Source organism: Corvus hawaiiensis, chromosome 4, assembly GCF_020740725.1.
Source record: "Corvus hawaiiensis isolate bCorHaw1 chromosome 4, bCorHaw1.pri.cur, whole genome shotgun sequence".
Lineage (NCBI taxonomy): Eukaryota > Metazoa > Chordata > Aves > Passeriformes > Corvidae > Corvus > Corvus hawaiiensis.
The window spans coordinates 32,151,518-32,175,987 of record NC_063216.1 but is presented as its reverse complement, the minus strand read 5'-3'; the positions used below and the strand labels follow the sequence as shown (position 1 = coordinate 32,175,987).

Here is a 24,470-nt window from a genome sequence, read left to right as displayed (position 1 = left end):
AGCCAGTTCCCAGCCATCATGGGCAGATGAGCTGTGGCACTGAGTCCCTGAGGGGACCATAGTTATTGCAGAAACATGATTTGCCAGTCAGGATTGGAGCAAATGTCTTTTTGTGTTGTGCCCACTTTTCCTGCCTAGTTGGCATTGCCTTTCAGCGGTGACCACATCTCTGGATGTTTCAAAGTGCTGTGAGTGCATTCAGGAATGCCTGATCACTGTGGGGACATTTGTCTACCTGTAGGTTTTTGCTGCTTTCTGTTTTGGCTGGATTCAGTTGCTAGAAAGTCTTTTATTATGTTCTGAGCAGATGAGCACAGTTCATTTCATTCACCTTGTTATTGCAGCATATGCTGTGGTAATTCTTGGGAGTGAGCTGGTTCTATTTTTGCTCTCAATGGGCCATCTCCTGTGCTCAAAGAGGTTTTCTTCTCCCCAGATCATGTCCAGTCTCACCTGTGGTATCCTCATAGCTGGGTCTGGCTGACAGCCACTGAGATCTTTGGCTTGTTGTTTGCATCTTATAAGCCAGAAGATCTTGTCAACAAATGGAAGGAAAGAAAGTCAGGGAAGAGAAAAAAGACACCAGCAGAGCTGTCTGCATCCATAGTCTTCCTGACTGCTGAACTGGACAAAAAGGTAATGATGTCTGTACTACTCCTTCTCTCTGCTCATGCCTATTCCCTGAGTGGGACATAAAAATAGTTCATAGTTTTGCATGCACATTTCTCTTTTAGTTGCTTGTCTGCTGCCTAATCCGCATCGCTTAAAGGATTTGAGGAGGTGTCTCTGCTGCAGGGAGGGGGCTTCTCTGGAGTCTTATTCTCAGCAGCACAAAAATACTCTTCTAGATTGTAAGATGCAGGCAGGAGTTGTGTTGAGCTGATCCTTTGGTCTCCCCAGCGAATGCCTTTGGTGACCGCAGCATACTGTTTTGAGTCTCTGCCACCAGCTCCCTTCAATGGAGTCATTCCTTTCTCCTTTTTCATTTCCCTAGATGAAGGAACTCGTGTTTGCATTCTGCCATCAGCTGCAGTCCAAGTTCCTGGACATGTCTCTGAGTGAGCAGGTAAGGGCAGGAGCCTGTCTGGGACTGCAGGAGGGCACAGAGCAGGCCCTGGCATGTGAGGGACATTGTGTCCTAGTCAGGACAGCACTGCTGCTGTCTGCTGGTCGTGGCTCAGGGCAAATACACAGTTCCGGGCCAGCTGCTGTCTGCTGAGGGCATCTGAGCAGCCGTGGGCCTCTTGAGGACCCAGAAAGTCCCTGTTGTGGTGTGGTGGCCTACTGAGGGGTGGTAGGGACAGAAAGGGGGAGCACTATGCAGGTCAGGACTGGGCTCTGCCATTGCAGACTCCTGGGTTGGCAAGTTCCTCTTTCAGATCAAGTCTTGGCTCTTACATGCCCTGGTGCTTACAGAGGGAACCCACAGTGACTGACTCCTGTGTTTCCACACTTCAGGTTATAAAGAATTTACTTTTTGTGGCTAAAGTTGTTTACTTGCTAGCCCCTGCCTCAGAAGAAGGTAAAGAGGCAGGTGGAGAACTCAGCTGTGAAGTGGAAGAGCAGGAGGTCTCAGAGGATGAGAAAGATACTTCTGCTCAAGGAGAGGAAGAAAGAGAGGACACGCAAGAGAAAGGCCAGCCAGCCACACTGCTGTGGTTAATGAAGAAGCTCTCTGTCATGGCAAAGAGAGAAGCAGCATATTCCCCTAAGGTCCCTTTAAAGGTAAGAACAGGGTTAGTCCCACTGCTTTTGATGGGGTGGGCACTTCTACAGGATAGTGCTGCTCTTTGCTTTTAGGGGACAAGGTGCAGAGGGTGCTGTGAGCTGGCACTGAAGCAAGGATTAGTAGGTGCTGAGGAAACAAGCCTTTCAGTTTGGGGTTCTCAGGAAAGGATTGTGCCAGTCTGGTTCTTGCTGATGTTTCCAGCCTCCTGCAGGGTGGTGGAAGAGTGGTAAATCCCAAGGCACCAAGCTGAAGGGGACAGAGCAGTGCCTTTGAATGCCCAAGAGCACTAGGCTTATGCAGGCAGGGGAATGGCAGTGTGGAGTGTAACTTGCTAGGAGAAGGGGAGGGGATGTGTGGGAGAGCATCAGGAAAAGCACTGTGGTTCCCCATGGTGCAGAGTTAGGTAGAGCTTTCATGTCTTCAGCTGCCTCACTTGAGGACAGTGAGAACAAGCCTGTTGTTCAAAGTGTCAACAGCTGCCAGCCCAGTCCCAGCTCACACAACAGGCTTACTTGGATGCAGTAAGACCTTGTAACAGCAGTGAGTTTGTGACTCAGGTGTCTAAAACAACAAACACCTGCTGTGTTGAACAGTTATGCTTGGCCCTCTTGTAGCACTTCAGTCAGGAAGTTTCCTTCCAGCCTTCCTTACTCCATGTCCCACACACTTATTTTCAGAGAAGCTGCATCTTTAAGTTCCTGGGAGCAATCTCGGTGGATCTGGGGCAAGACAGGATCAAGCCCTACCTTCCAACAATTCTCACCCCTCTGTACAGGGAGCTGAACAGCAACTATGCAGAGCAAGGTAAGGGATTTCCCTCACAGAGAGGAATGTGCATCACAGCTGTGCTTCAGTACAAACACCACCTGCCATTCCTTTTGTCTCGAGGTGTTGATACTGTAATCAGTAATTTCATCTACTTGCTGTCTAACCAAAACACCAGGGAGGAGAGTGTATGTCAGCTGAAATAGAAATCTGCACGTTCAGAGACTGGAATGAAGTTAGGCACGCTTCTGTGTGCAAGTGGGTAAAGCCTGAGCATGTGGTGTAGTGGGAAAAGTGTAGTACTCGAGGGTGGGCTCATGGTGGCAGGACTCACGGAGTCCTTGCTGAGGAGAGGAACTTGGAAGAACTGTTTGAAAGACTGAGGGAAATATTTGCCTTGCTCTCAGTTTTCCCTTAGCACTTCTTTGTAGCCTTTTTTCACCCCCAATATAAATTTTTTTCACAGTGATTGTAGTTAATACATTGCCACTAATTAGTGATTCCAACAATTAGCCAGCCCTTGTTTTGCTTACCAAAATGCTGACTGACAAGGCTGGAATCATCTTTTATTTCCAACAAAGCCTATTCCACTAGAACCCGAGGTAGCTATATATAGAAAGTCACTTGTACTTCACTTTGGGATGCTTTTGTCCTTCAAAAAAGTTTCTGCTTCTCAGAAGCATTATTTTTTGTTTGCTGGTTGAAAAGCCACTCGGTTCTCTGGGAAAGCTGGTGAAGAACCAAGCGCTGGTTTGGGCAAGGTCAATCAGTGCAGCCATCCTTTATTAAAGAAAGAGGAATCCATACTATGCTCTTGGCTTTCATTCCATATGCTGAAAAGATTAAGTAAGCCAGTTGTGTTTTAATAGATCCAACACTGAAGAACCTTTCCCAAGAAATCATAGAACTTCTCAAGAAGTTAGTGGGACTGGAGGCCTTTTCGCTGGCCTTTTCTTCTGTGCAGAAACAGGCCAACCAGAAAAGAGCAATGAGGAAAAAGCAGAGGGCTTTGCAGGTAAGATGCCACTTTCTCTTCTGAGTAAAAGAAATAGGGCTTCTCTAAAGGCTTGAGAGCTGCCCGGGGAGTTTGAGGAAGAACTTCATCTTGAATTAGGACAGTTTCATCAGTTCATTTATGAAACTTCAAAGAAACTCTATAATCAGCCTCTTGGGCAGGTTCTGGCTGACAGCGATGCTTTCCTGCTTACCTGAAGGGCAGAGCAGCCTGAATACCCTCGGTTTTGAGGAACCTAAGAACATCCATGCATTGTCTTAGCAGCTACCAGCTTCTCAGGAAGTTCCTGATGTTCACAGGGCCTGTTGTTGGTTGTAAATAAACAATGTACTATTTCTCCCTAGACTGTAGCAAATCCTGACATTGCTGCAAGGAGGAAGCTGAAGAGACACAAGAATAAAGCAGAAACCAGGAAGAGAAAAATAGAATCCCTGCGCCCTATGTACAAGGCCAAGCGACATCGCAGTCATGCACTGAAAGATTTGGCAATGGTGGAATGAAAGCGCTTTTCATTCCTGGAGGATTCATTTATGAAAAGTAATATCAAGCTAAAGAACTAAAGTACTGTTTTAAAAAGTACTTGCATATTTTAACTGTATTTATTAGTATTTTTTATGTCCTCTTTTTCATCGAGGATCTTAAATAAACGCTGTTCAATTTTTTTCCAAACCTGTATATTTACCAGAGCATGTACAGTTGAATGGGCAACAACTACAGTATTTTATATTAAATTTTACTTCATTTGTAAGAAATGGGTTCTGTGATGACTGCATTCCTGCCTGTGAACACACTGGTCCCAGAGAGAAAAGTCTGCCTCCTGACTTTGATTTGGCCTTCAGTTTCTGCAGCTACACTGAGCTACTTACCTGTCACTTCTGGCTGAGATGAGAATACAGGAACAACAGCTCATGAAGGTGGAAGTTAAATTGAAGTTATGGCCCTGGAACATCAGGGCAGTAGGGGTCTACTGAAGACACTGATTTTCCTTTCAGACACCCACTGAATGCCATGTTGGCAGCCAGAGGTGCACTACTTGTGCTTCGTTGCTGTACTTCACTGTAACAGGGTGTCTGCACTGAAGGGTTACGAAGTAGAACGATACCAGCCTAAGGAAACCTCTGCAGGTGTTCAGCTACGTGGCTGCTGAACTGGCAGCACTTGGACTTCTGTAAAGCAAGCGGCAAGCAAGCAGCCTCTAGCAAGCAACACGCCCCTGGGTATAGCTGACAGTTCCAGATTTTATTAGTGTTCTATCCACACCAATATGCTGGCCACCAAAACCACCAAAGGAAGGAGGGATGACAAAAAACCCCCTATTTTCCCAGCAAGTAAGACTTTCATACAAATTAACATAAGTACATTCTTTAAACAAAGAAATGGAGTATGATAATGTACACAGACATTCACTTATTTCAGTTTTACAGTTCAAGAGAGGCATCCACATTACAGAAGTCAAATTCAAATCTGTCCTATTTACAAGTAGCTGTGGCCTGAAAATACTTAACTGCAGAAAGGATGATGCTGGCTATAGCTGAGACTTCCTTGCACTGGTCAGTTTTGTATCACTGTCTGCTCTTCAAGGCCTCCACCAACCTAGGAACAAGGTTAAGTCAGTTTACTGGAAAGTCATTTCAATTCTGCTGAAATACTTCCAGGAGAAAACCAGTCATTCTTCTACTGTGGACTCTTTTATGTCAGACCATCCACAAATCCAGTCTTACAAAAACCCCTACCAAATCTGTAAAATTAAGCCTAGGAATGAAGCATAACTAGACTGGTACTCACCATTCCATTGCTTCATCAAGCCCCGTGCCTTTAGTTGCAGAGGTTTTGAATATCTGCCATTTTCGGTCCTTCAAAGCTGGTAAGCCAAGGGCATTTGCCATTTCTGTGGGAGTCATGGCCTGTTCCATGTCCTGTTTATTTGCAAACACTACCAAAATGGCTTTCTTCAGCTCTTCTTCCTAAAAGAAAGGGAAATCGTGGAAGTTGTTGCAGAGACTTCTACAGAATTTATTTAAGGAGAGAAAACCTGTATAATAAAAAGGAATTTCAGCAGCTCTCAATGATTTTGTTTGCTGATTTCTGTTCTGTAGAAAATTCTTCAGTGAAAGAATGGTGTTTATTTTGAATTCCAGTATGATACCCCCATAGGGGCAGTTTCAAAACATGGCCAGTGCAAATTATGAAACAAGCTGGTAGCTGGATTTAACAAGGCACATTAAATGAGCTTGCAGGTATTTTGAGGGGCAGGGGAAGAGAGAGAAAGGAAGTGTTGCTCAACTCATCTTACTTATAGTACCCTGTTCTACATGTGTTCTTCAGCTTCAAAACATAGTAGGATACTAATTACTGTCAATCCTTCAGGGCCTGATTTTGCCACCACTGCAGTACTGAGCAGCTGTCCTGGCAGGCAGGTGAATTTTCATAGGACCACAAGGCACCATGAAATTAACTGCCCAGATAAAGCTGCACAAACCCATGAAATACCTGCAGAGTATTCAGTGCTTTTTTCAGTCCAAAGTGTTGCATGGGCTGTGCTGAGGGCTGAAGCTTCACAAGTGAAGCTGAGCTTCACTTGATTCACTGAATCAAATTTCACATTCACTCCAAAGAAAAAGTTTTAATTTCTCAATTTTTTACTGATAACAACTGTCATCCTTGTTTTCTTACCTCTAACATAGCAACAAGCTCTGATTTTGAAGTGCCAATTCTGTCTCGATCGCAGCTGTCCACTACATAAATGACAGCGTCTGTGTTCGAATAGTAACACCGCCAGTAGGGCCTGCAGAGGAGAGAGAAGTTCCAGTCATGGCATTTGCATGTAAGCAATTCTTTTTAGCCAGATAATTAAACACAGATCACCCAGAGGAAGTAAAAACTGTCTCTGGGGTGAAAGACCCCAGGAGGCAAGTAGGAGACTTCAAAAATGAACAGACAATACAAATACTCTCCAAGGCAGGAAAAAGAAAAAAGTCCAACACAAAGCAAATAAAAAGCAGCTTGAAAACAGGAAAAGAACAGAAATGCTGGGGACAGATTTATTTGGGAATCAGACTGCAGGAGATTAGGTCCATAACTGAGGGACAGGAAAGCATAGAAAGTTTAAAGACACAAGCATCTTCATTACAGTCACCAAAGAAGGATAACCAGAGAAATCTTAAATGACTAATTAATACAGGCAAGTAACTAACAAGGATCAAAACAAACCACCTTTTGCAGAATTACTGTACTGAAACTAAGGGAAGGAACCTTTATCTCACTGACTGCACCTTCCTTCCTAACTAACTACGCTACACTTTGCTATTGAGCACTGAAGAAGGAATCACTAAAGGATTGTACAGGGTAATGTACTGAATGTACAGGGATTGTACTGATAATGACTCATTACAAAACTTATGAAGCTTGCTAAAAATTACTGTCTATACCTAAATCCAACTTCAATATTCTTAAGAGTGCAAAGCTAGGAAGTATCCTTTTGGGTTTTTATCACCCCCTCCACTCTTTCTCAGAATGCTACTCAATTGCCTCCTACACTAATGAATTTGTTTTTCAAAGCAAAACTGAATACAAATGAAAAAACACTTGCTTGGTTTTTTCCAATCTGTAGTGCATCACAAGTTTTACAAACTGAATTCCATCAGATGAAAATGCTTTCCCGAGAATGGGCTGTTTTTAAAACCAATTTGCAGAAGTCCCTGCTAAGAGTATTCCAAGAACCTGGCACTCTTTAGAGAAAGTTAATTGACTTTAAGAAATCTATTACCTTATGCTTGTCTGTCCTCCTAAGTCCCAGACTTGAAATTTCAGATTCTTGTAGGTCACTGTCTCAACATTGAAGCCAATGGCTGAAACAAAGTTAAACAATTTCACTGTTGGTGATTTTCCTGTTTTTCTGAAGAATACCACGACACTTAGTTTAAGATTTTCAGACCTGAAAAGTCTCAGTAGCTGCACAATGAAGTTCATGCCTTTTGCAAAGTTACCCCAACAAACATGATTCGAAATAATGCAGAAATTTTTCTTCTTTGAACAATAAAACCACATCGTAAACATATTTTAGAGATTTGTAACGAATGCTAAGGTTGGCAAAAATCCACAGCAGTGTGCCTGAAATCGCCAAAAGAAACAGAGCAAGGGCTGAAGAACTGGCCTGCTGTGATAACCACATACACAACTGACAGCAAGAGAGCACTAAGGAATGTGTGCTTCCTGTCCACACAAGGTCTGCACGCTCGTAAGAACCACAGCAGAACCAAAGCAGAACCAACTTCTCAGCAGAGGACTCGATACTGATGTCTGGAAGATGGCAACTAGGCTGCAGTATCACATATGTCATTCCTTTTCCTGCCAGCCCAGGGAAACACAGCACAGGAAAGTGAACAGTGGGCATAGGGTGCTTAAAATTTATAGAGGGTGAAATAAGCAAAACCCTTGGGCAAAAAGAGTATAGCCCAGCAAGCACGGCTTCTAGAAGGTAACAGAGGCCTGAACAAAGTCAGATTCAGGAGGAACACAACAGACATGACAAGGACAGAAAAGTCAAGCATGCCTTGTCCTTCATGTTACACAGAGCAATCATGGCCAGAACACTTGGCCCAGTGTGTGTGGCTGCATGAATGCCAAGACAAGTGGTGAAATCAGCTACATTTTTTTAAATAAGCATCATCTTCTTCCATGAAACCTCACATTGAGTCTTGTTACATTTTCTACAGAATGTAAGGTTAAATCATCTGATTTCTTCTTCTCCACGTTAAACAAGTGTTTATATAACCCTTGTCAAAAAAAAAGGTATGATTTACTGACACCATCCTATGTACAGCAACAGTGACCTCTGGAATTCACATAATAGCTGTATTTGGAAACGAAGGAATTATGCAGTCCACTGTTACCTATCACGGTCAGCCTGCCAAATCATGCTAACAATCTTGAGGTCAAATGCTTCTTGCATTTTGCAGGGCAGCATAAAATATTCTTTTGTAATACTTTTATCCAAGAAAAATTCTTGGATACAGCAGTGCAAGGCTCCCACAACACAAGGTCCTTTTGTTTATGAAGGAAGAGTACAGTAAGTTCAGCTGGCAAAGTTTATGTGTTAGAGCTACAGGCAAATATACTCCCTATGGGCAGATCACTTACTCGGAATGGTGGTCACAACTTCTCCAACTTGTAACCTGTAGAGAATGGTTGTTTTTCCTGCTCCATCCAGCCCCAGGATGAGAATCCTCATCTCTCGAGTTCCAAACAAACTGGAAAAGATGGTGGAGAAAAAGCCCCCTACAAAAAGCAGAAGAGAAAGACATTTCAACGTCAGCCAGCTCTGTGGAGGATATGCAAAGGCAGACAGACCGACCTCATTTCTTACTGACTACAAGATGCTTCTTTTCTCCACTGAAAAAAGACAAGTTCAGGTTGTTGCCCAGATGGCTGTGTGCTCAACTACATTATGTCCTCCTGGTTTATGTTGCCATTTTATGGTTCTATGGTAGCTCACTCCAGCAAATTATGTTGCAGCAGCAGCATCAAGCTTTCTCACTGCAGTTACACTTCTATTTTTTCCTTTTCTCTCATTTGCCAAAATCTGAGTCATCTTCTTTTCTTCTTGCATCAGACTCTTATCTTTTCAGTGCCAGAGACTATACAAGGACCAAAAGAAGCCTGAAAAAATTCAGCATCAGAAGATGTTTATGGTCTTCCATAGAACCATCCACTTCTTTTTTTCTTAAAATTAGGTATAAATCAGTAAGTACATGTTAAATCAGTTCATTACAAACAGCAAAGCTGCACTAAATCAAGTACATTAATGCTACAGAGAAGTCTAGGAGCTGATTTTAAATGTCCTCCTCATTCTTTTTTCCAAAACTGGCTTGTCCCAGCATCTCATTTATTCTCTAAATGCATGCAAGAGTACTTGTGGCCAGGCTAGTATCTGATTTATGCCTACTAGATTTTTAATCCTAGAAACAATACTAGTGTTCTAAGCCAGTAACAATTACATTTTTTGCAATGATTTTTATAACAAACATATGTTAAATCATAATTTTGTAAATACAGCTAAAGCCTGCAAAAGATAATGAAACATCCAACAAGCCAGAATCACTGATGACACTGATAAATATATCAGCGACAAATTAATGAAGATGTGCAAGCAAAATCTTACTGAAAGATGCTTTAATAAAAATTATTTCCTGTGTTTGCCTGTCTAGGCATCTGTGAAGCCTTTCCATGGAAAGGAGGGAGCAACGAGCTTAGGAGCAAGCATGCTTAAATTTCAGAAGGAATTCAGACTGATAACAAGTTGCTTTATGTCTTCTAAGCCCATCCCACCAGAGAAGCCATACACACTACAGACCTGGAAAAGAGAAGGTATAAGGGACCATCAGTTGCCAGTCTGCATAGCGCTGCTCATGGCACCTCTTATTGCCAGACAGGCAAATAACCTTAAGAGAACTCAGCTGGGAAAGGTATTTCAACAGAAACATCACAAGTAGAAAGCTACCATTGGCTGCATGGAGGCCTAAGATTCGAAAATTCAGTCCGTAACTTTGCTTGCAGCCAGACACCTCTCACTTCCTCTTTTTATATGCAATTGTGTATGCTTTTCCTACACTAAACCACTGCTCAAATACCATCTGCAATAAGATAGGTTCACGTCAATCACTTAACCCTCAGATTCAGGGCCTCTCTTAAATTTACTAGTCTGCAAGACCTTCTCTCCTCATTCACTCCTTATTAGCAGCCCATCAGAGACTGGATGCAGAGTTTAATTTTCCCAGGTGTCAGGAGCACAGAAGCATGAGGATATGCCCGAACACACCCTCCTGCCGCTGCACGGACGATTCGCCATCGCAAGGCAGCTCCACCGCGGCCTCCGGGCGCTCCAGCGGCGGCTGTCCGGGAACCGGCCCGCGGGCAGGGCCTGGCCCGAGCGCATGTGGGCGCCGCCCGAGCGCGGCCCTCAGCCTCGGCCTCCCGCCGCCGGCGGGCAGGAGCCCGTCCCTCCCCGCGGGAGGGCTCAGCACCGACCCGTCCGCCCTCCCCGCCGCCCCCGCCTCTACGGCCGCCGGGAAGGGGAGTGAGGGACGGGACCCCTCGGGCGGCCGCGTCCCGCCCGCTCCTCACCCATGTCGAGCCGCTCCGCCGGCGCTCCGGCCCGCCCCGCTCCGTTGCCCTCGCCGCGCTGGCCCTGCCGCCGCCGCCCGGCTCCACGTCGAACGCCGGCGAGTAAACAAAGCGCTCCGCGCCCGCTCCCGCCGCCGTTTCGACACACGGAGCCCGGCAGCGCCCCCGGCCAGCAGGGAACGGTCTGAGAGCGGGACCTTCCCCGCGCCCTCCCTGGACACGCCCGGGCGGGAAGGGGAGCGGGGAGAAAGGTTTAGGGAATAAAACCGGCAGCGCCGGGGCCAGCGCCTGACGAATCTGCGGCGGCGGGAGCGCGCGGGGCGGGGCGGAGCCCGGCGGCGTCACCGGCCCGGGGCCTCCCCGCTGCCACCGCAGCCCGGCAGCACCGAGAGCCTCCTGCCACAGCGGGAGCCTGGATTCCTCGGAGCCAGCACAACGCCCACATTAGGGTATTGGATTTGGGCTTGGGTTTCTCCGAGAGTGGTGGACACACAAGGAAGACGCTGGTGAAACTCAACAGCCAAAGTGCAGCTGGGTAAAACATTAATACCAAGCTGCTCCTGTGGAACAGCTAACAAGCCACACCTGACAGCAGCGCTGGCATCATCCCTCCGTAAAAATGATGTCATCCATGTGATTAGGCTGTGCAGATAAGTAAACATAAAAGCATAAAAAATGTTAACGATTATGTAACGAAAATTTAGAGGAAACAGTGTACAAGGCACATGTGAACTAGGCCATAAGTCTGACTGAGTTAAGGGAGAGGTGCAACAGAGCTCTTGTCAATAATCAATGATTATGCTTTTTTTAATAGCTTTTTTCCAGAAGATACAAGGATAGATGAATGTTTCATAGGAGAACAATCTAACTACAGAACCAACCTACCATTCAAGATTGCTGGCTTCCGCCCCATGAGCTTTATTCTGTCTTTATACTTGTGTTGCAGCAAGAAAAGCACAGAAACCTTTACTCCTCCAGCCATAAGAACCCAAACCTATAGCCATCACCTTCCATGACTTTTATCACTTTTCTCATTTTAAACTTTTTCAAAGAGAAGCAGCTTGGACTTCTTTCAGCTGAAAAAACAGCAGGAGGAGGGGGAGCAGAAATTAGCAGTTCACAGTGCAAAATGAATATAAAATCCACACCACAGTAATCAGTCTGCAAGTGATGAAACATGAACCCTATGGTTTCATTAAATCTGTGTGTGAAACAGGAACAACACAGACAAAGATGTTTTAGTTTTCTCTGAAAGCATCAACAAATGTAGTATCATCACAGCTGCAGAACTTCCTGTTTCCTTGATATCCTCCATTAGAATTCTTTCTTGCTTGAAATTTTACATTATTCATAACTCAGTCAAAAACAATCCTTTATTTTTTATGTCAAGTTGCGAGCAGTAGGAAAGAATACACAAAACTCATCCACAGGGATAAAAAAAAAAGTAACAAAATAATTTTGACAGTATTTAGAAAATGCTTGATCTATAAAATGCGATGATCCAGAAGGCCTGCCCCAGTACACTGCTTCACTGGGCAAGCAGCATGTATCAAGAGTCTTTTAGGTCCTTGATATCCTTAGGAGACCACGGATACGTCTAACGAGAGCTTGGATAAAGGTGTATCGTGAGCGAACCTTGGAATATAAACCTTCGATGTCCAGAAGCTTCTTCTGCAGAGATTCACCAAAGCTGTTCGTGGCTTCCAGCTGGAGCTGAGAAACAGAGATTTAATGCAGTCATCAATACAAAATCTTCTCTTCCTGAAGTGCCAGCTTATAATCCACTGCCTGTCAACCCCTTCACTATGATTTATTCTCTGACCTGCTTTCCAAAGAATGGGGTTTTCTAACTTCTCTAGTAAGTACTGCTTATTCTGTTTTAGGAATTATTGGTTATAATTCAGCTTCTTCACTTACAGTCATACGAACACGTCTTCCAATTAAAATTTTCCTAGTCCTTTAAGGGCTCTTTAGAGAGTCTGTGTGCACCAACAACATCTTTTCATTTATGCATATGTAAGAGGTCACTGAATTAACTACATTCTAAGTATTTTACCAAGATGATATTGTACAGTTTGCTTTTGAACAAATTAAATAAATGACAGATACCTCATCACAAAACACACAGCAATTTTTCTTACAATTCTAGATCATAGAAAGGTACTTGAGACTGCAGTTTTGACCAGCAAGGGGTCTTTTTCCTGCACAGCCATAGAAATGTCAGTGGGATTTATTAATAAATACCTTTTTTTCCTGCCACCTCTGCATCAAATTTACACAAACTATTAAATTGCTGTGTGAGTGGAAATTACTTCTGTTCTAGCATTCACATTTTATAGTCTCCTCAACTCCTGTTACCCTTTTGATCTCATTTCTCTATAGCCTAGCTAAAGCTGACCTGTAGTGAGCAGTTGGAGGACCACAGAAAATTGGGAAATTTGCCCTCATGTTGCAGGTCTTTCAAGGACAACTGGTGTTTTCAGAAAGCCATTATTAAAAACCCACCATTTGACTGGTTGGTAAGAGAAAAAGAATGATTACTCTATTTTGTAAGTATAGTTCATTTTTTACTTAACACTTTGTATTAAGATTCGAAGATACATGCACAGCAGCACAAGTGCCACCTATTTCACAATATCTTCCAAAACAATTTTGTAATGCCTCACTAATCCTAAATGAAGTTATGTGCTGTTGGTGTTCCTGCAGGTTGTTCAGAAGTGGGACAGCAACAGTCAGACTGCTCCCAATAGCTGCATGGTAGCCAGGAGCATTCTGTACCCTGCAGCCGACTGTCACATCTCACCTGGTCTATATCATGCTGGCTCACTCGATTCAGTCCACTACTGAAATCCAAGCTTGGCTCTGAACCAAAGGAATCTGGCAATAGAAAATGAGATGTTAAAATTATGTGGGCTGCTCCACACTATCTCTGTATCAAGTCATATAACAAATTTAAAACAGTGTTCCAGTTTGGTCCAAAAGTAAGCTTATGCATTAGAAATTACACTAATCTTTTGACTTAAATGATTTAGAGAAAATACATAAAGAGTGAGTCATAAGTAATTTTGATCATACAACATGGCACTTTAAGCAAAAGACTCTTCCCCAAATCCCCTCTCTCTGATTTCCTTCCATTTTTCTTTTTAAAAAAAAAAAAAAAAACATTCAAGGAATTTAAAATCTTCTGGTGAATCAATGATGGCTCTAATTCTAAAAATACTTCTAAAAGCACCAGTATTAACTTTATTTCTTAATTTCATCTTAGATTATTATATTGAAATATTTTCCTATAAACTATTTTGGATCACTGATCTGATTATATTAGCTGAACTTCACTTTGTTTTGCAGTTTCAAGAGCAGAAATAAAAAAAATAGTTACTTTTACTTTCCTTAAGAGGTTGTTTGTAATATACCAACCCCAAAAGTCTGTGAGTAAACATTATCAGTATTGCCAGTTCTACAGTGGAATATCCAAAGGTGTGCCAAATCCAAATAAAATCTCTTTTATTAAATATAAAAGGCAAGACATTACAAGTAGCAGATCAGTTTTAAAGCTAACCATGAGAAGTTATTCAAAGGCACTCTGATGTTTGAGAAATTTTACCTTGCAGCCTTCCTTTCTTAAATGACATCCTAGAGGACAGCAGTGGGTCTTGGGAGTCAGTGGGTGTGCAGTGCAGTAGGTAGTGTTCCAGATGGCGCCAAAGAATGAAGAGACATATTTCTATAATATCTGCAGACACATCTCAGTGAAGGACTCCAATTTGATTGTCTTTGGGTTGTACATTTACTGTATGAGCATATTTACACACTTGGAAGCAGCTGAAGATGTCAGCTCAACCACCTGTCACCTCCTCCACGGTCACGGCCCAGTGATGGATCACTCATGTGGTTTGTAAAGGTACCTCAGCTGCAGCCAGTGAATTAAAGCCGAGGTTATAAAGCTGGGATGGCAGTAACATCTTTGCTGATAACAGCCCAGTGTGCAAGAGCACATCTTTCCCAAGGGAGGCTGCAGAGGAAAATTCTGATCTGTTGAAGACAATTCTTTTGTCCGTGACTGGTTATTTCCATAGAATTACTGATGTTTATGAGATTCAGGTTTATGCCAGGTTGACTATAAGGCTAGAAACTCTTATTTTGATAGGCACATCAAAATTATTTTTCTGAGTATTTCTTCCACCACACTTGGACACGTGTGAATGTTTAGGGGGTCTGGATACTAAATTGAAGAGCTGGGCTGTAACAATTCCTTTATTATCATGCTACAGAAAGTCCTAGCAGGGTCTCAAAATGGGAATTACCAACTTGAGAACACTTGTATTCTAGTAATAGCAGAGCAATAGCCTCCTAAGTTAATTGTCAGTATTTCAAATTTAGTTTTTGTAAAAAAATTTTGCTCAAAATGGTCAGAAATCCAGGTAAAAAAACCCTGTTTCTGTCTCTCTGCTTTTCTGGAGCATCACCTTGAGGGTCATTTCAATTTTAGAAGGATACAGGAACAGAGGGAGAGCAGCTTGGCTCGGTTATTTATTAGCTTCACCAGGCGCCGCCTTGCCAAGACGTATTTTTGGGAAGTGGAAATCTTGTCAACCCCAGCTGGCATAACTGACTGACACAACTGTGACAGGAAGAGAAAAAACAGAAAGACTGTAGCAAATCACAAAACATCAAGAAAAATAAGCAAATAAGATTACTTATTAGTATCTAGAGCTTTCTTGTTAGCTACTATTTCTTTAAAAACTTGCTCTCTATTTTGAATTTGCATAATCTTGCTGACCAAAAAATGGAAAAAATGAAACATATCCCCAAGCAACTATAATGAAAATCACAACTTTTACAAAGTTAAGCCAAATATTTTCCCCTTAAGTTTTAGATCACTCATTCTATGGACCCCCTTCACCAACAGTAGAAAAGAATATGCACAAGAATGGAACTACTTGCTTATCTAAGATGCTTTGGAGCCTTTGTTACAGCAATGTCCAAGTTATTACAATACAGAAACTATGGAGTCAGAAGAGCAATTACCTCTTTTATTTCATCTGGTGGCAGTTGCTCCACATTTTGCAGTTTGTTAACACTCTGACGATGGCTGTCATAGTAACTGAAGAAATCACTAGTGCTCTGTTTCAGCAGGTAGACGATAATGCCCAGGCCAGGCAAGTGCCAGTAAGGGACCACTGGTACTTGTGTATCTAGACAAGATGTTGAAGATAAAAAAACAAAACTAAAAAACCCCAAGAAATCAATAAGGTGTGCTCTCTGCCAATAACCTAGTGAAACACATGAAAGCACTGGCAAGAATATTTTGCACTTAGTTCACAAGTAACATAAATGGAAGTCCAGGCAAAAAGTTCTGTAGCTGCAGTACTAAAAGGCAGTCAGCCTAGTGCAGTACTGAGTATAACATGTAAAATATAACTCATTTAGAAGACTTACTATTTACATATTTTAGCTATTCAACTGTATAATGACACAGTGTAAACTCTTGCCATGTGTTATAATAGAGTTCCAGTCAGCATCAAAACACATCTTACATGTTTAAAATAATATAATCCAGCACAGGAGCTGAAAAAACAAGAAATCTTGACCTTCCCCTGTCTTGTGCTATTTATTTACATACACACATATCTTTTCTGACATATATATTTCTGATGCTGTGAATGAAGTGAATAAAAAAATAATTTTTTAACTAATTTTAACTAACAATTTAATTGTTTTAACTAGGATTAGTTTCCTGATTTGGCTTAGTGCAAGGCTGAAAAAGCATGGATTCCAGAATGAGAGAGTGAGCAGCTACAGTGTTGGCATAAAGTGACTTCAAGAGTATGTGAAACTACAGTCTCTGGTTCATTATTTTGTAGTAGCCCAAATGTCACAGCGTTCAGTCTCATAGAACAGCAAGTCAAAAATCTCACCCTGCCGAGGCCCATCTCGGTTGGTTGACTCAGACAGGCTGGGAGTAAACAGACAAACAGTGTGCTGAAAACTGGGGGCGCTTTGCAACATCAGTGACTCACAGTATTCCATCACGTTTGCACAGATCTGCCAACAAAGGAAAAAAAACCCCAGCATGTCAATTTTTGAACATTAAATTTTACATGGAAAAATATCAGTGAACAACATGCTTTGCTCCTCTCCTCACCAGAATGTGACAATTCTATTTTCTCATCAGTAACAGACTCTCTTCTACTTCAAGTCTAAGACTTGCAACTTTGCCTCCTTCCCAAACTTGCTAGCTAAAATTTCTGGATAATTTTAAGTCCCCTTTGGCTCTAACTTAGTGTTAGCCATTGCCCTCTATATCCAGCTTTCATTTTGAAAATTTCTGATCAATTTAAGCCTTCAAAATTCACAGAGTTTGTACCCAAACAATAAAGGTTTCTAATGCAAATGTAAGTAAACACATTTTCAAGGGTTACTTTAAATAAAATGTGGAATCCTATACCTCACTAAAATCAGTGTAGAGCACTACCACTATCATATGAAATTATGGTAATTAAACAAATCTGCACAGCAGGTAAAATGTTGAGACTGAAGGCTCCAGCAGCTTGTGTCCTTACCTGTTGCATGGCCAACTCAATTTCATCCCTCTTGTTCACTCTGTCTCCCGCTGCGTTATCATCTTGCAACTTGAACTGGCGAAGTCTGTCTGATCCTCCAAAGCGACTCAGAAGTCCTAAGCACTGGCGCTGCCGTAAGGAATGAACATTTAAATTAGCATCACAACAAATGACGTGCATTATTCCTTTCACTTAAGTGATACATGTCCCTTACAACACAGTATGAAGAAAGCAATGCACATAAAACTTTTAGCACTTTGTAAACAAAATTTATATTTTTAGTGTTTTAACTTACCTTGATTTAATTTAGAAATTAATGGCCCCCTAAAACACTGCCAATGAGAAATGAATGCAATTCACAAGTGCACAACTTTGTTTGATGTCTCTTGCAGACTATTATACAGACTACTATCAATGACAGCTGAGGTTTACCATTCCCACACCTAAAATACCTTTACCTATATAGACAAACAAAATCTGGTAAGTCCCTTAAAAGCAGAGTACAAAAACTAATTCAGTAGGAAAGAAATAAACCAGTAGTGTGTCTGATACACCAGATTGTTGAGCTAGAAACATGCTTATGGCCAAAGTGGTAACAGAGTATTTCTGCATTGCTTCACATACTTTGGTGTTGACTTCAAATTTTTCTCTTCACATAAGATGAGTCCTACGCCAGGAAGGGAAACAAAGTCCCTGATGCAACCCTGATGTTGCCAAATGTTGTATTTTCTACCGGACGGGGAAGTGTGGGAAGACAACAAAAAACAGACCACCAAAACCCCATCCCAGTCCCACACAAACCATCCCCACTCCCACAAAAAACCCCAAACTGCTACACATTTTTCTTGATGCTGGAAAACATCCCTTTCCTAACTGCTACTACTCAGAGTAAAAAAAAACAGGAAGAAACACATCTAGATAGCCAATTCTAAAAGGACAAGGGTTAAATACATGACTTTATTACCTGAAATCGCCCTATGTGTCCTTGTAGCTCCATCTGCGTCCCTTCATTAACATCCATGTCCAGCTCATTTAACACTCCTGATAAAAGATACAGCCATTAAAAAACCATTTGTTTGGAGTTTTTTAAACAGATTTACGCAGTATATACCTTTAAATACAAGCATTGATCAGAAATACTTCAGCCAAACATACAACTTGTATTTTGCATATTTTTTGAGCAAAACATTCAGATATGAATGAATGCAGCTACCAGGAGATGCACAAGAGCGTGTAGCGTACTGTTCCGGTAAGTAATCAAATGGGGGTAAGGGGGAGGAGAGGCTGGCATGGAAATTGCAGCTGTTGTGCAAAGCTCTGTATACTGTAAGCAAAGAAGCACTTGGGCTTAACCTACAGCTCTGCACTCCTTTCTGTTGTGGTCAGACATCTCTCCTGAACAAAGAAAGCCATTAAATCAAAATAGAGAAGTTATTTTGAACTAGTAAGCATGCAGAAGAAATCACAATATCCATCACAATAATTATTAGCCCTTATTATATGTAATAATAATATATTATTATATTATAATAAAAATAATTATAAATAACAATAATATTTTATATTAATCATATATATAATACATATATAATTAGTAGTAGTAGTAGTAAGTCACCCAAGAGAAATGTCAGTATGCTGATCGGCAGTGCTTCCCCCCTGGAAGCTTTATTTTTTGAAGAAATAAAACCAGAGAAGAAATTTTTAAAAATATGGGTATGCAAACAATTTTCCATCTTAATTTCCTCAGTTACAAAACTTACTGAATAAAAATTCTTTTTTGAAGATACCACAGAAACTTTGAACACTTCTATTTGCAAGTCACCTCCAAGACAAAAAGTACTTAGTGTAAGGTAGAATGATGAAAAAAAAAATGGAAAGGCAAATACATATGGATAAGAGCACTATGTCTACTGCAAATCCACCATATTTACTTCAAGAACAATAATGTAACACTTCCCTATTTTTCTCAGGGCTCTACATGTCAAAAAAGATCTGTATTGTCATAGATATTCTCTTCTGTCTTACTGTTTCTTTACAGAAAACAAAGTCTGAGATTCATGCAGATGGGGCTGAGACTTTAAAAATGCAGTTCCTACCAGGCAAAGCTGCCTTGCTGATTATTCCTGTCAGGGAGGCCAGTTCCTGGAGAGATCCAACACTTACATCTTGACACCTCAGGATTGCCTGGATAGTATCTGAATGGGAAATTAGAAACTGCAAAACCTGCACCACAAGAAAAAAAGAGCAAATACGAATTGAAATATGAAATTTAACAGTGAGCAGAGAGGAAGCAATGCTTTTGAACAATTTCAAAAGACCTCCTGTAGCAGTGAGGATGGGATTTAAAAAAAAAAAAACCCAACAAAACTTACTATCAGAGCAAAGGCACCTATAATTTCTTTGAATGAGCAATAGCAGTGATATTCTAGCATGTTTTGGAACTTACCTGTCCTGCTGCTTGCAAGTGTTGTGCCATGCTGGATGTGAGAATCACTTGGCACAGTTGAAGAGCTGGAAGAAGAATCTGGCGATAACGTTCCACTGGAGCAGGAATGAAGACTGGGGGATCTCTCATTGCATACATTCTTAGGAGGTTTAAAAAGAAGGGAGAAAAAAAAAAAAGATAAAGAGTGCAATAAGAGTGAAATCTACTAGTGAGGTAGAGCCTCAGCCTACAATCACTCTTAAGAACCTAAAAACATACTTCAGTAAGAGGTCTGGACTTGAACTGAGTTTATATTGGAAAAGCAGCACATTTATGATACACAGCTGCTGCCAGACATTTTCTTTAAGCTGGGAAAATTACTTCTTTGTATTATACTACACTAAACCAGATTACTTTGTTGCAGAAATACGATACCTGCTTACTGATATACAAAACTAAGTATTCTCAAATATTTTAGGAAGAGCTGTGCTTAATTCTAGAGCAACTGCTAAATACAGTCCTCTACAAATGTCCTGTAGGTTTTATACAATCCTGTAAGTCTAACTGGAACTTTCAAATAGTATACCTTGTCTAAGTCTTAAATTTTTCCCAAGTGTTTGAACTCCCAGTGTGTCACTAAGAACTGTACGTTTAAAACGGGGACCATGGCTTGAAATCAACCCAGGTAATTTCCCCTAAATATGGAATCTCCTTCTCTGAGATCTTCTCAATCACCTCACAATGACTAATGTGGCAACACATCAATAGACCTGCCAAGCAATATATAACTGTGAATATATATATGTATTTTTTAAACACATCATAAAATATTTCTGAAATAGCATTTAATTCACTGCTCTCTCAATGTTTTATGGGTGAGGACAAACTGCACTTCACCAGCTGCAGAGCCTCCAAAATAAGTTTACAGTGTAAGCTGTTCCTCAAACATTACAGTATAGATTATTTCATAATAAAACATTAATCATTTCCATCCAAGCTATCAAGTAAGTTTTTATGTAGTCTAAGTAATTAGCATGCAAGTACAACCTAACACCCAGTTATCTGAAATTTTTCTCTCAATAAAATGTAGCTTTAAACTGAACTGATAGGTTTAAGAAAGACACACCCACACAAAGAATAAACCCACAAATCATTACTCAAAAATCATGAAGCTGTAAAAAGATGTGATGTGCTTCCAAGAAGACTGCATTATGGTTTCATCATCAGCCAGAGACCCAACACTTACCCCTGATGGTCTGTTTCAGGTCGCATGTCATACACTTGGCACTGTGCCAGCCGCACAATCACTCCAGACCGCAGCAGCTCTAATGCACCTTGCTGACTTTTAGCTATTCGAGTGAGGAATGCCTACACAAGAGCAGAGAAGGGTAAGTTCTGGAGATGCACAATGAGGCTTACAATGTCTACTTTCTTGCTTGATTTTAGAGTCATTTCAAATATATCATTTTAGTAAAATACCATTAAGGAATACCTTCAGTGCAGGTAGCTCAGTGTGCAGCTGCAGACTGAGCTCTGGCTGGCAGAAGCCCCAGGCAAGAGCCTGTGAACTGCCCACCCTTTGCAAAACAAAGGGCAGGAGGGACGTGAGGCACCTCAGAGACACTGCAGAAGATGAGGACTCAGTTGGAAGACCGCAGACTCACACAGATTGTGAGGGTATAAAAGCCCAGGGGTTCCTTTGTTAAGGTTTCCTCCTCAGAGGCACCAGCTCAAGCTCTTATTCTGTTGTTGCACCATGATTAAATCATTTTAAGAATCCATATGTCTGAGACTGCCCTGGGAAACCTGGTGTCAAACCAGTAAGGAAACCTGGTCTGACTGTGAGTGTGGTGAGGGCAGGGAGTCAAGGAGGGCACCCTTTGGTCACTGGAGCCACTCTCTGTGAAGGAGCTTTGGTCCCAGCAGTTAAAATCTCTGGTGGTTCAAGTGTGACTGCCAGCGTGCTCCTGAATGGTCAGACAGGAAAGTTTCCTTAACAATATCTCTGAGTACAATCAATGCAAAGTATAGACAAACAACTTCTACTAAAAAAAAATAAAAAAATAAACATAAAACCATTTCTGAAGTACTATTACCATTTTGGACTCATAGGTGTACAGTGCCTTAAGCAAAGGGGGCTGAGGTGTGAGCAAGCTCTGAAGAGCCAGATCATCATCTGCTAGGCTATCCACAAGCACCTTCAGGTAGCCACTATTGGAGAGATACAAGAGCCACTGCTGCTGCTTGTCTACTGAAACAATGTGATCAAGTAAAGCCAATGCCAGCATCTGTGATGAGGAAAGAAAAAAAATAAATAAAAACAAACACATCAAAACAGAATTAAATCTATGAAATCAATGAGATTTTTAATAAATACCTAGAAAGACGAAATGCTAAGCAGTTTCTTCTAATAGCTTCTTATAAGCAGAATGCATTTCTACAATTGCAATCATTTATGTGAAAAAGATTTTAAGATTTCCTGACACTAGTATAGTATGAGCCAATTACCTTTCTCAACTATTCTTTTAAAAAACATTACAGATATTGTTGACCAATAACTAAGCCAAAATATTTTAATGAAATATTGCCTCAAGCACAATTACTATTTAAAACTAGTTTGCCTTCTGACAAGATTCTCATCTACTGGCTACTATCAGAAATTACTTTCTCATGAAGTCATCTTCCCAATGTGAGTAAATAAACTGGGAAGTCCATGACTTAAAAATGCTAACAAGTAACTGTCACAGAGGTCCCTGCCTGCATCTTTTGCAGCAGAGCTTTCTACCCTTATTTTTAAACAATAGGACACATAGCCTTGCTGAGAAAAAAATTCATATGCATGTATGGCTCTACTTTCAACAGCTTGAAGAATGAGTGGGAGGACAGAAACATGAAACAGATCAAGTATCTACAAAAATGTTCTCGTTCTACCTCTTGAAACTTCCCATCTCTGCACAGGTTAAGATGTTCTTTAAAACAAACAGAACAGTAGTTTTAAAAGAATAGATTCATTTACCCGGCCTATCTCATGGCCATCACAAGCATCCCGACAGACCACCTCCATCAGAGCTGCCCCATAACTCTCAATTGTTGCCATATTTTCCCGTTGCAATTTACTAAACACATCTTCAGGAGCTGTCAAGTGCTCCCACATAGTTTTCTTGGCTGTAAAAAGCAAATAAAACAAAAAATGAAAAAATTCAAAGACAGGCATCTTAGCATTAGCTTAGCTACAGCTGATGCTACATTCTTCAAGGCATTCTCTCTACCTTGCAACAGAATGCCTCAAACAACAGTCAAGAGTTTTTAAATGAACTACAAATGTTTTACAAATCCATCCTTCCTTGAATATCACACAGACCAGCCAGAGCAAAAAGTGTGTGCCTGTATACATACACCACCCTAGTAAACAGTCTGCTTAAAATAATTCAAATGTTCAGTACTTGTTACATAGAAGAACTAATGGGCCTAAAACTGGAAGTGTTCAAGGCCAGGTTGGATAAGGTTTTGAGCAACCTGGTCTGGTGTCCCTGCCCATGGCAGGGGGTTAGAATGAGATCATTTTAAAGGTCCCTTCCAACACAAACCATCCTGTGATTCTATGAACTTTCAAGTGGGACCAAAGCATTCAGTTTGAGCTAAGTAAACAAGGTGACTTGAATGGGAGAGAATGAAACCAAAGTCAGTAATAAACTACAAAGGGGTCATAACAAATTCATAGGTTGTTTTTTTTCCTTTTACTACTGTAGCTCGAAACACAGACCAAGTAAGAGTCTGCATGCAGGTACTAGCCCCAAGATTTTTTTTTCAACCCTTGTCTGAGCTCTAAGATTAAATAATTATTAGAAACACTAACAATGCAAGTATTTAGGCCATTCACAGAGAGAATGTGGTATTTAGCATAAGCACTCTCAGACAAACAGCAACTCTGGTTGGCTTATTTTTTGGGGAGGGGGTGGTGGTGGGGTGTGTGTGAGGCTTTTTTGAGGGGGATCTTCAGCCAAAGGAAGAGAAAGGGTATGAAATAATCCTTGGGGGTTTGTTTTGAGGTTTTTTGTGTGGTTGGTGTTTTGGTTCTTTTTTGCTTTAGAATTTTTCTGTTTTGTTTTATTGTTTTGGGGTTTTTTAAATAGGATCACTGTGGTATGAGTGTGCATAAAGATGCGAATGCAATATATTTCTACTGCTGGACCTGCTTGAGAGCAGTTAGTTACAAGTCATCTCCAGTCCTTTGACAGTCTTATAGCTATGATGTATAGCTGTAAATGGACACAAATTAAGTATCCTCTTTAGTGCTAGAGATCAGAAATTTAATATTCTCATCCAGAGCAACAGATTTTGAATGCATACACAGTTAGACAGGTCAGAATATAAGATAAGCATTGTTTAGCATAAGCAATTAATTTTAGAGGCTCTTGGAGCACGATGTTTTCCATCTATTTCCAAAAGACAACTCAGCATGCAGAAACTGTACCATCCAGGGTTTAATAAGCTTATTTTTTGCTCTTGTCCAAATACAGTTGGACCATACCTGCTTCTAAAGTGTCTGGTTCATCTGGTCTCTGGGCAATCTGCAAATAATAAAGCAGTGATCCATAAAGGTGCGTCCTCACTCTCTGGAAGCCACCACCTGTTAACAAGAAACATTCACAATTAAAACCAAACAAATGTAAATTCCATAACACAATCTTCCACTAGCACTTAATTTAACTTTCCTGTGGCAGTGCTGGCAGAAATAAATAAAACAACTAGACTCCTTAAGGTAAAGTTCTACTGTTTGCATAAAAGTGTATTTATGAGTAAATTCAGCAAGTTTATGCTGTTCCAAAAGAATGACAATATGAAATTCTC

General features: G+C 41.2%; 3 protein-coding genes across 3 annotated transcripts in view; 1 reads left to right on the top strand and 2 right to left on the bottom strand.

Annotated features, from left to right (window-relative positions):
* The window catches only part of UTP20 (UTP20 small subunit processome component), a 64,397-nt gene extending 59,515 nt beyond the window's left edge, over positions 1-4,882 (top strand). The window contains exons 57-62 of the mRNA XM_048300667.1: positions 437-636; positions 995-1,066; positions 1,459-1,725; positions 2,407-2,533; positions 3,364-3,509; positions 3,854-4,882. Coding sequence (XP_048156624.1) covers positions 437-636; positions 995-1,066; positions 1,459-1,725; positions 2,407-2,533; positions 3,364-3,509; positions 3,854-4,009 — 968 coding nt within the window. The 3' untranslated portion in view covers positions 4,010-4,882. The remainder of the gene's footprint in view (positions 1-436; positions 637-994; positions 1,067-1,458; positions 1,726-2,406; positions 2,534-3,363; positions 3,510-3,853) is intronic.
* Positions 4,728-10,736, bottom strand: ARL1 (ADP ribosylation factor like GTPase 1). The gene is made up of 6 exons (XM_048300668.1): positions 10,632-10,736; positions 8,649-8,786; positions 7,276-7,357; positions 6,183-6,294; positions 5,295-5,473; positions 4,728-5,102 (listed from the first exon to the last, which is right to left on the bottom strand). The coding sequence occupies exons 1-6, from the start codon at positions 10,633-10,635 to the stop codon at positions 5,072-5,074; spliced, it is 546 nt and encodes a 181-aa protein (XP_048156625.1). The 5' UTR covers positions 10,636-10,736; the 3' UTR covers positions 4,728-5,071.
* A 1,250-nt stretch (positions 10,737-11,986) lies between these two features.
* The window catches only part of NUP205 (nucleoporin 205), a 47,036-nt gene continuing 34,552 nt past the window's right edge, over positions 11,987-24,470 (bottom strand). The window contains exons 30-43 of the mRNA XM_048301494.1: positions 24,151-24,249; positions 22,636-22,784; positions 21,716-21,907; positions 20,866-20,987; positions 19,641-19,779; positions 19,291-19,417; positions 18,159-18,235; positions 17,195-17,323; positions 16,550-16,676; positions 15,660-15,826; positions 15,129-15,252; positions 14,236-14,364; positions 13,435-13,508; positions 11,987-12,344 (exon numbers count right to left, since the gene is read on the bottom strand). Coding sequence (XP_048157451.1) covers positions 12,192-12,344; positions 13,435-13,508; positions 14,236-14,364; positions 15,129-15,252; positions 15,660-15,826; positions 16,550-16,676; positions 17,195-17,323; positions 18,159-18,235; positions 19,291-19,417; positions 19,641-19,779; positions 20,866-20,987; positions 21,716-21,907; positions 22,636-22,784; positions 24,151-24,249 — 1,808 coding nt within the window. The 3' untranslated portion in view covers positions 11,987-12,191. The remainder of the gene's footprint in view (positions 12,345-13,434; positions 13,509-14,235; positions 14,365-15,128; positions 15,253-15,659; positions 15,827-16,549; positions 16,677-17,194; positions 17,324-18,158; positions 18,236-19,290; positions 19,418-19,640; positions 19,780-20,865; positions 20,988-21,715; positions 21,908-22,635; positions 22,785-24,150; positions 24,250-24,470) is intronic.

Excerpts from the sequence above, each read along its gene's own strand:
- ARL1 (XM_048300668.1), bottom strand. Across the intron at positions 7,358-8,648 it reads AGTTGTGACCACCATTCCGA|CCATTGGCTTCAATGTTGAG; the intron begins GTAAGTGATCTG and ends ACTTTGTTTCAG. Across the intron at positions 5,103-5,294 it reads CTTGATGAAGCAATGGAATG|GTTGGTGGAGGCCTTGAAGA; the intron begins GTGAGTACCAGT and ends CCTTGTTCCTAG.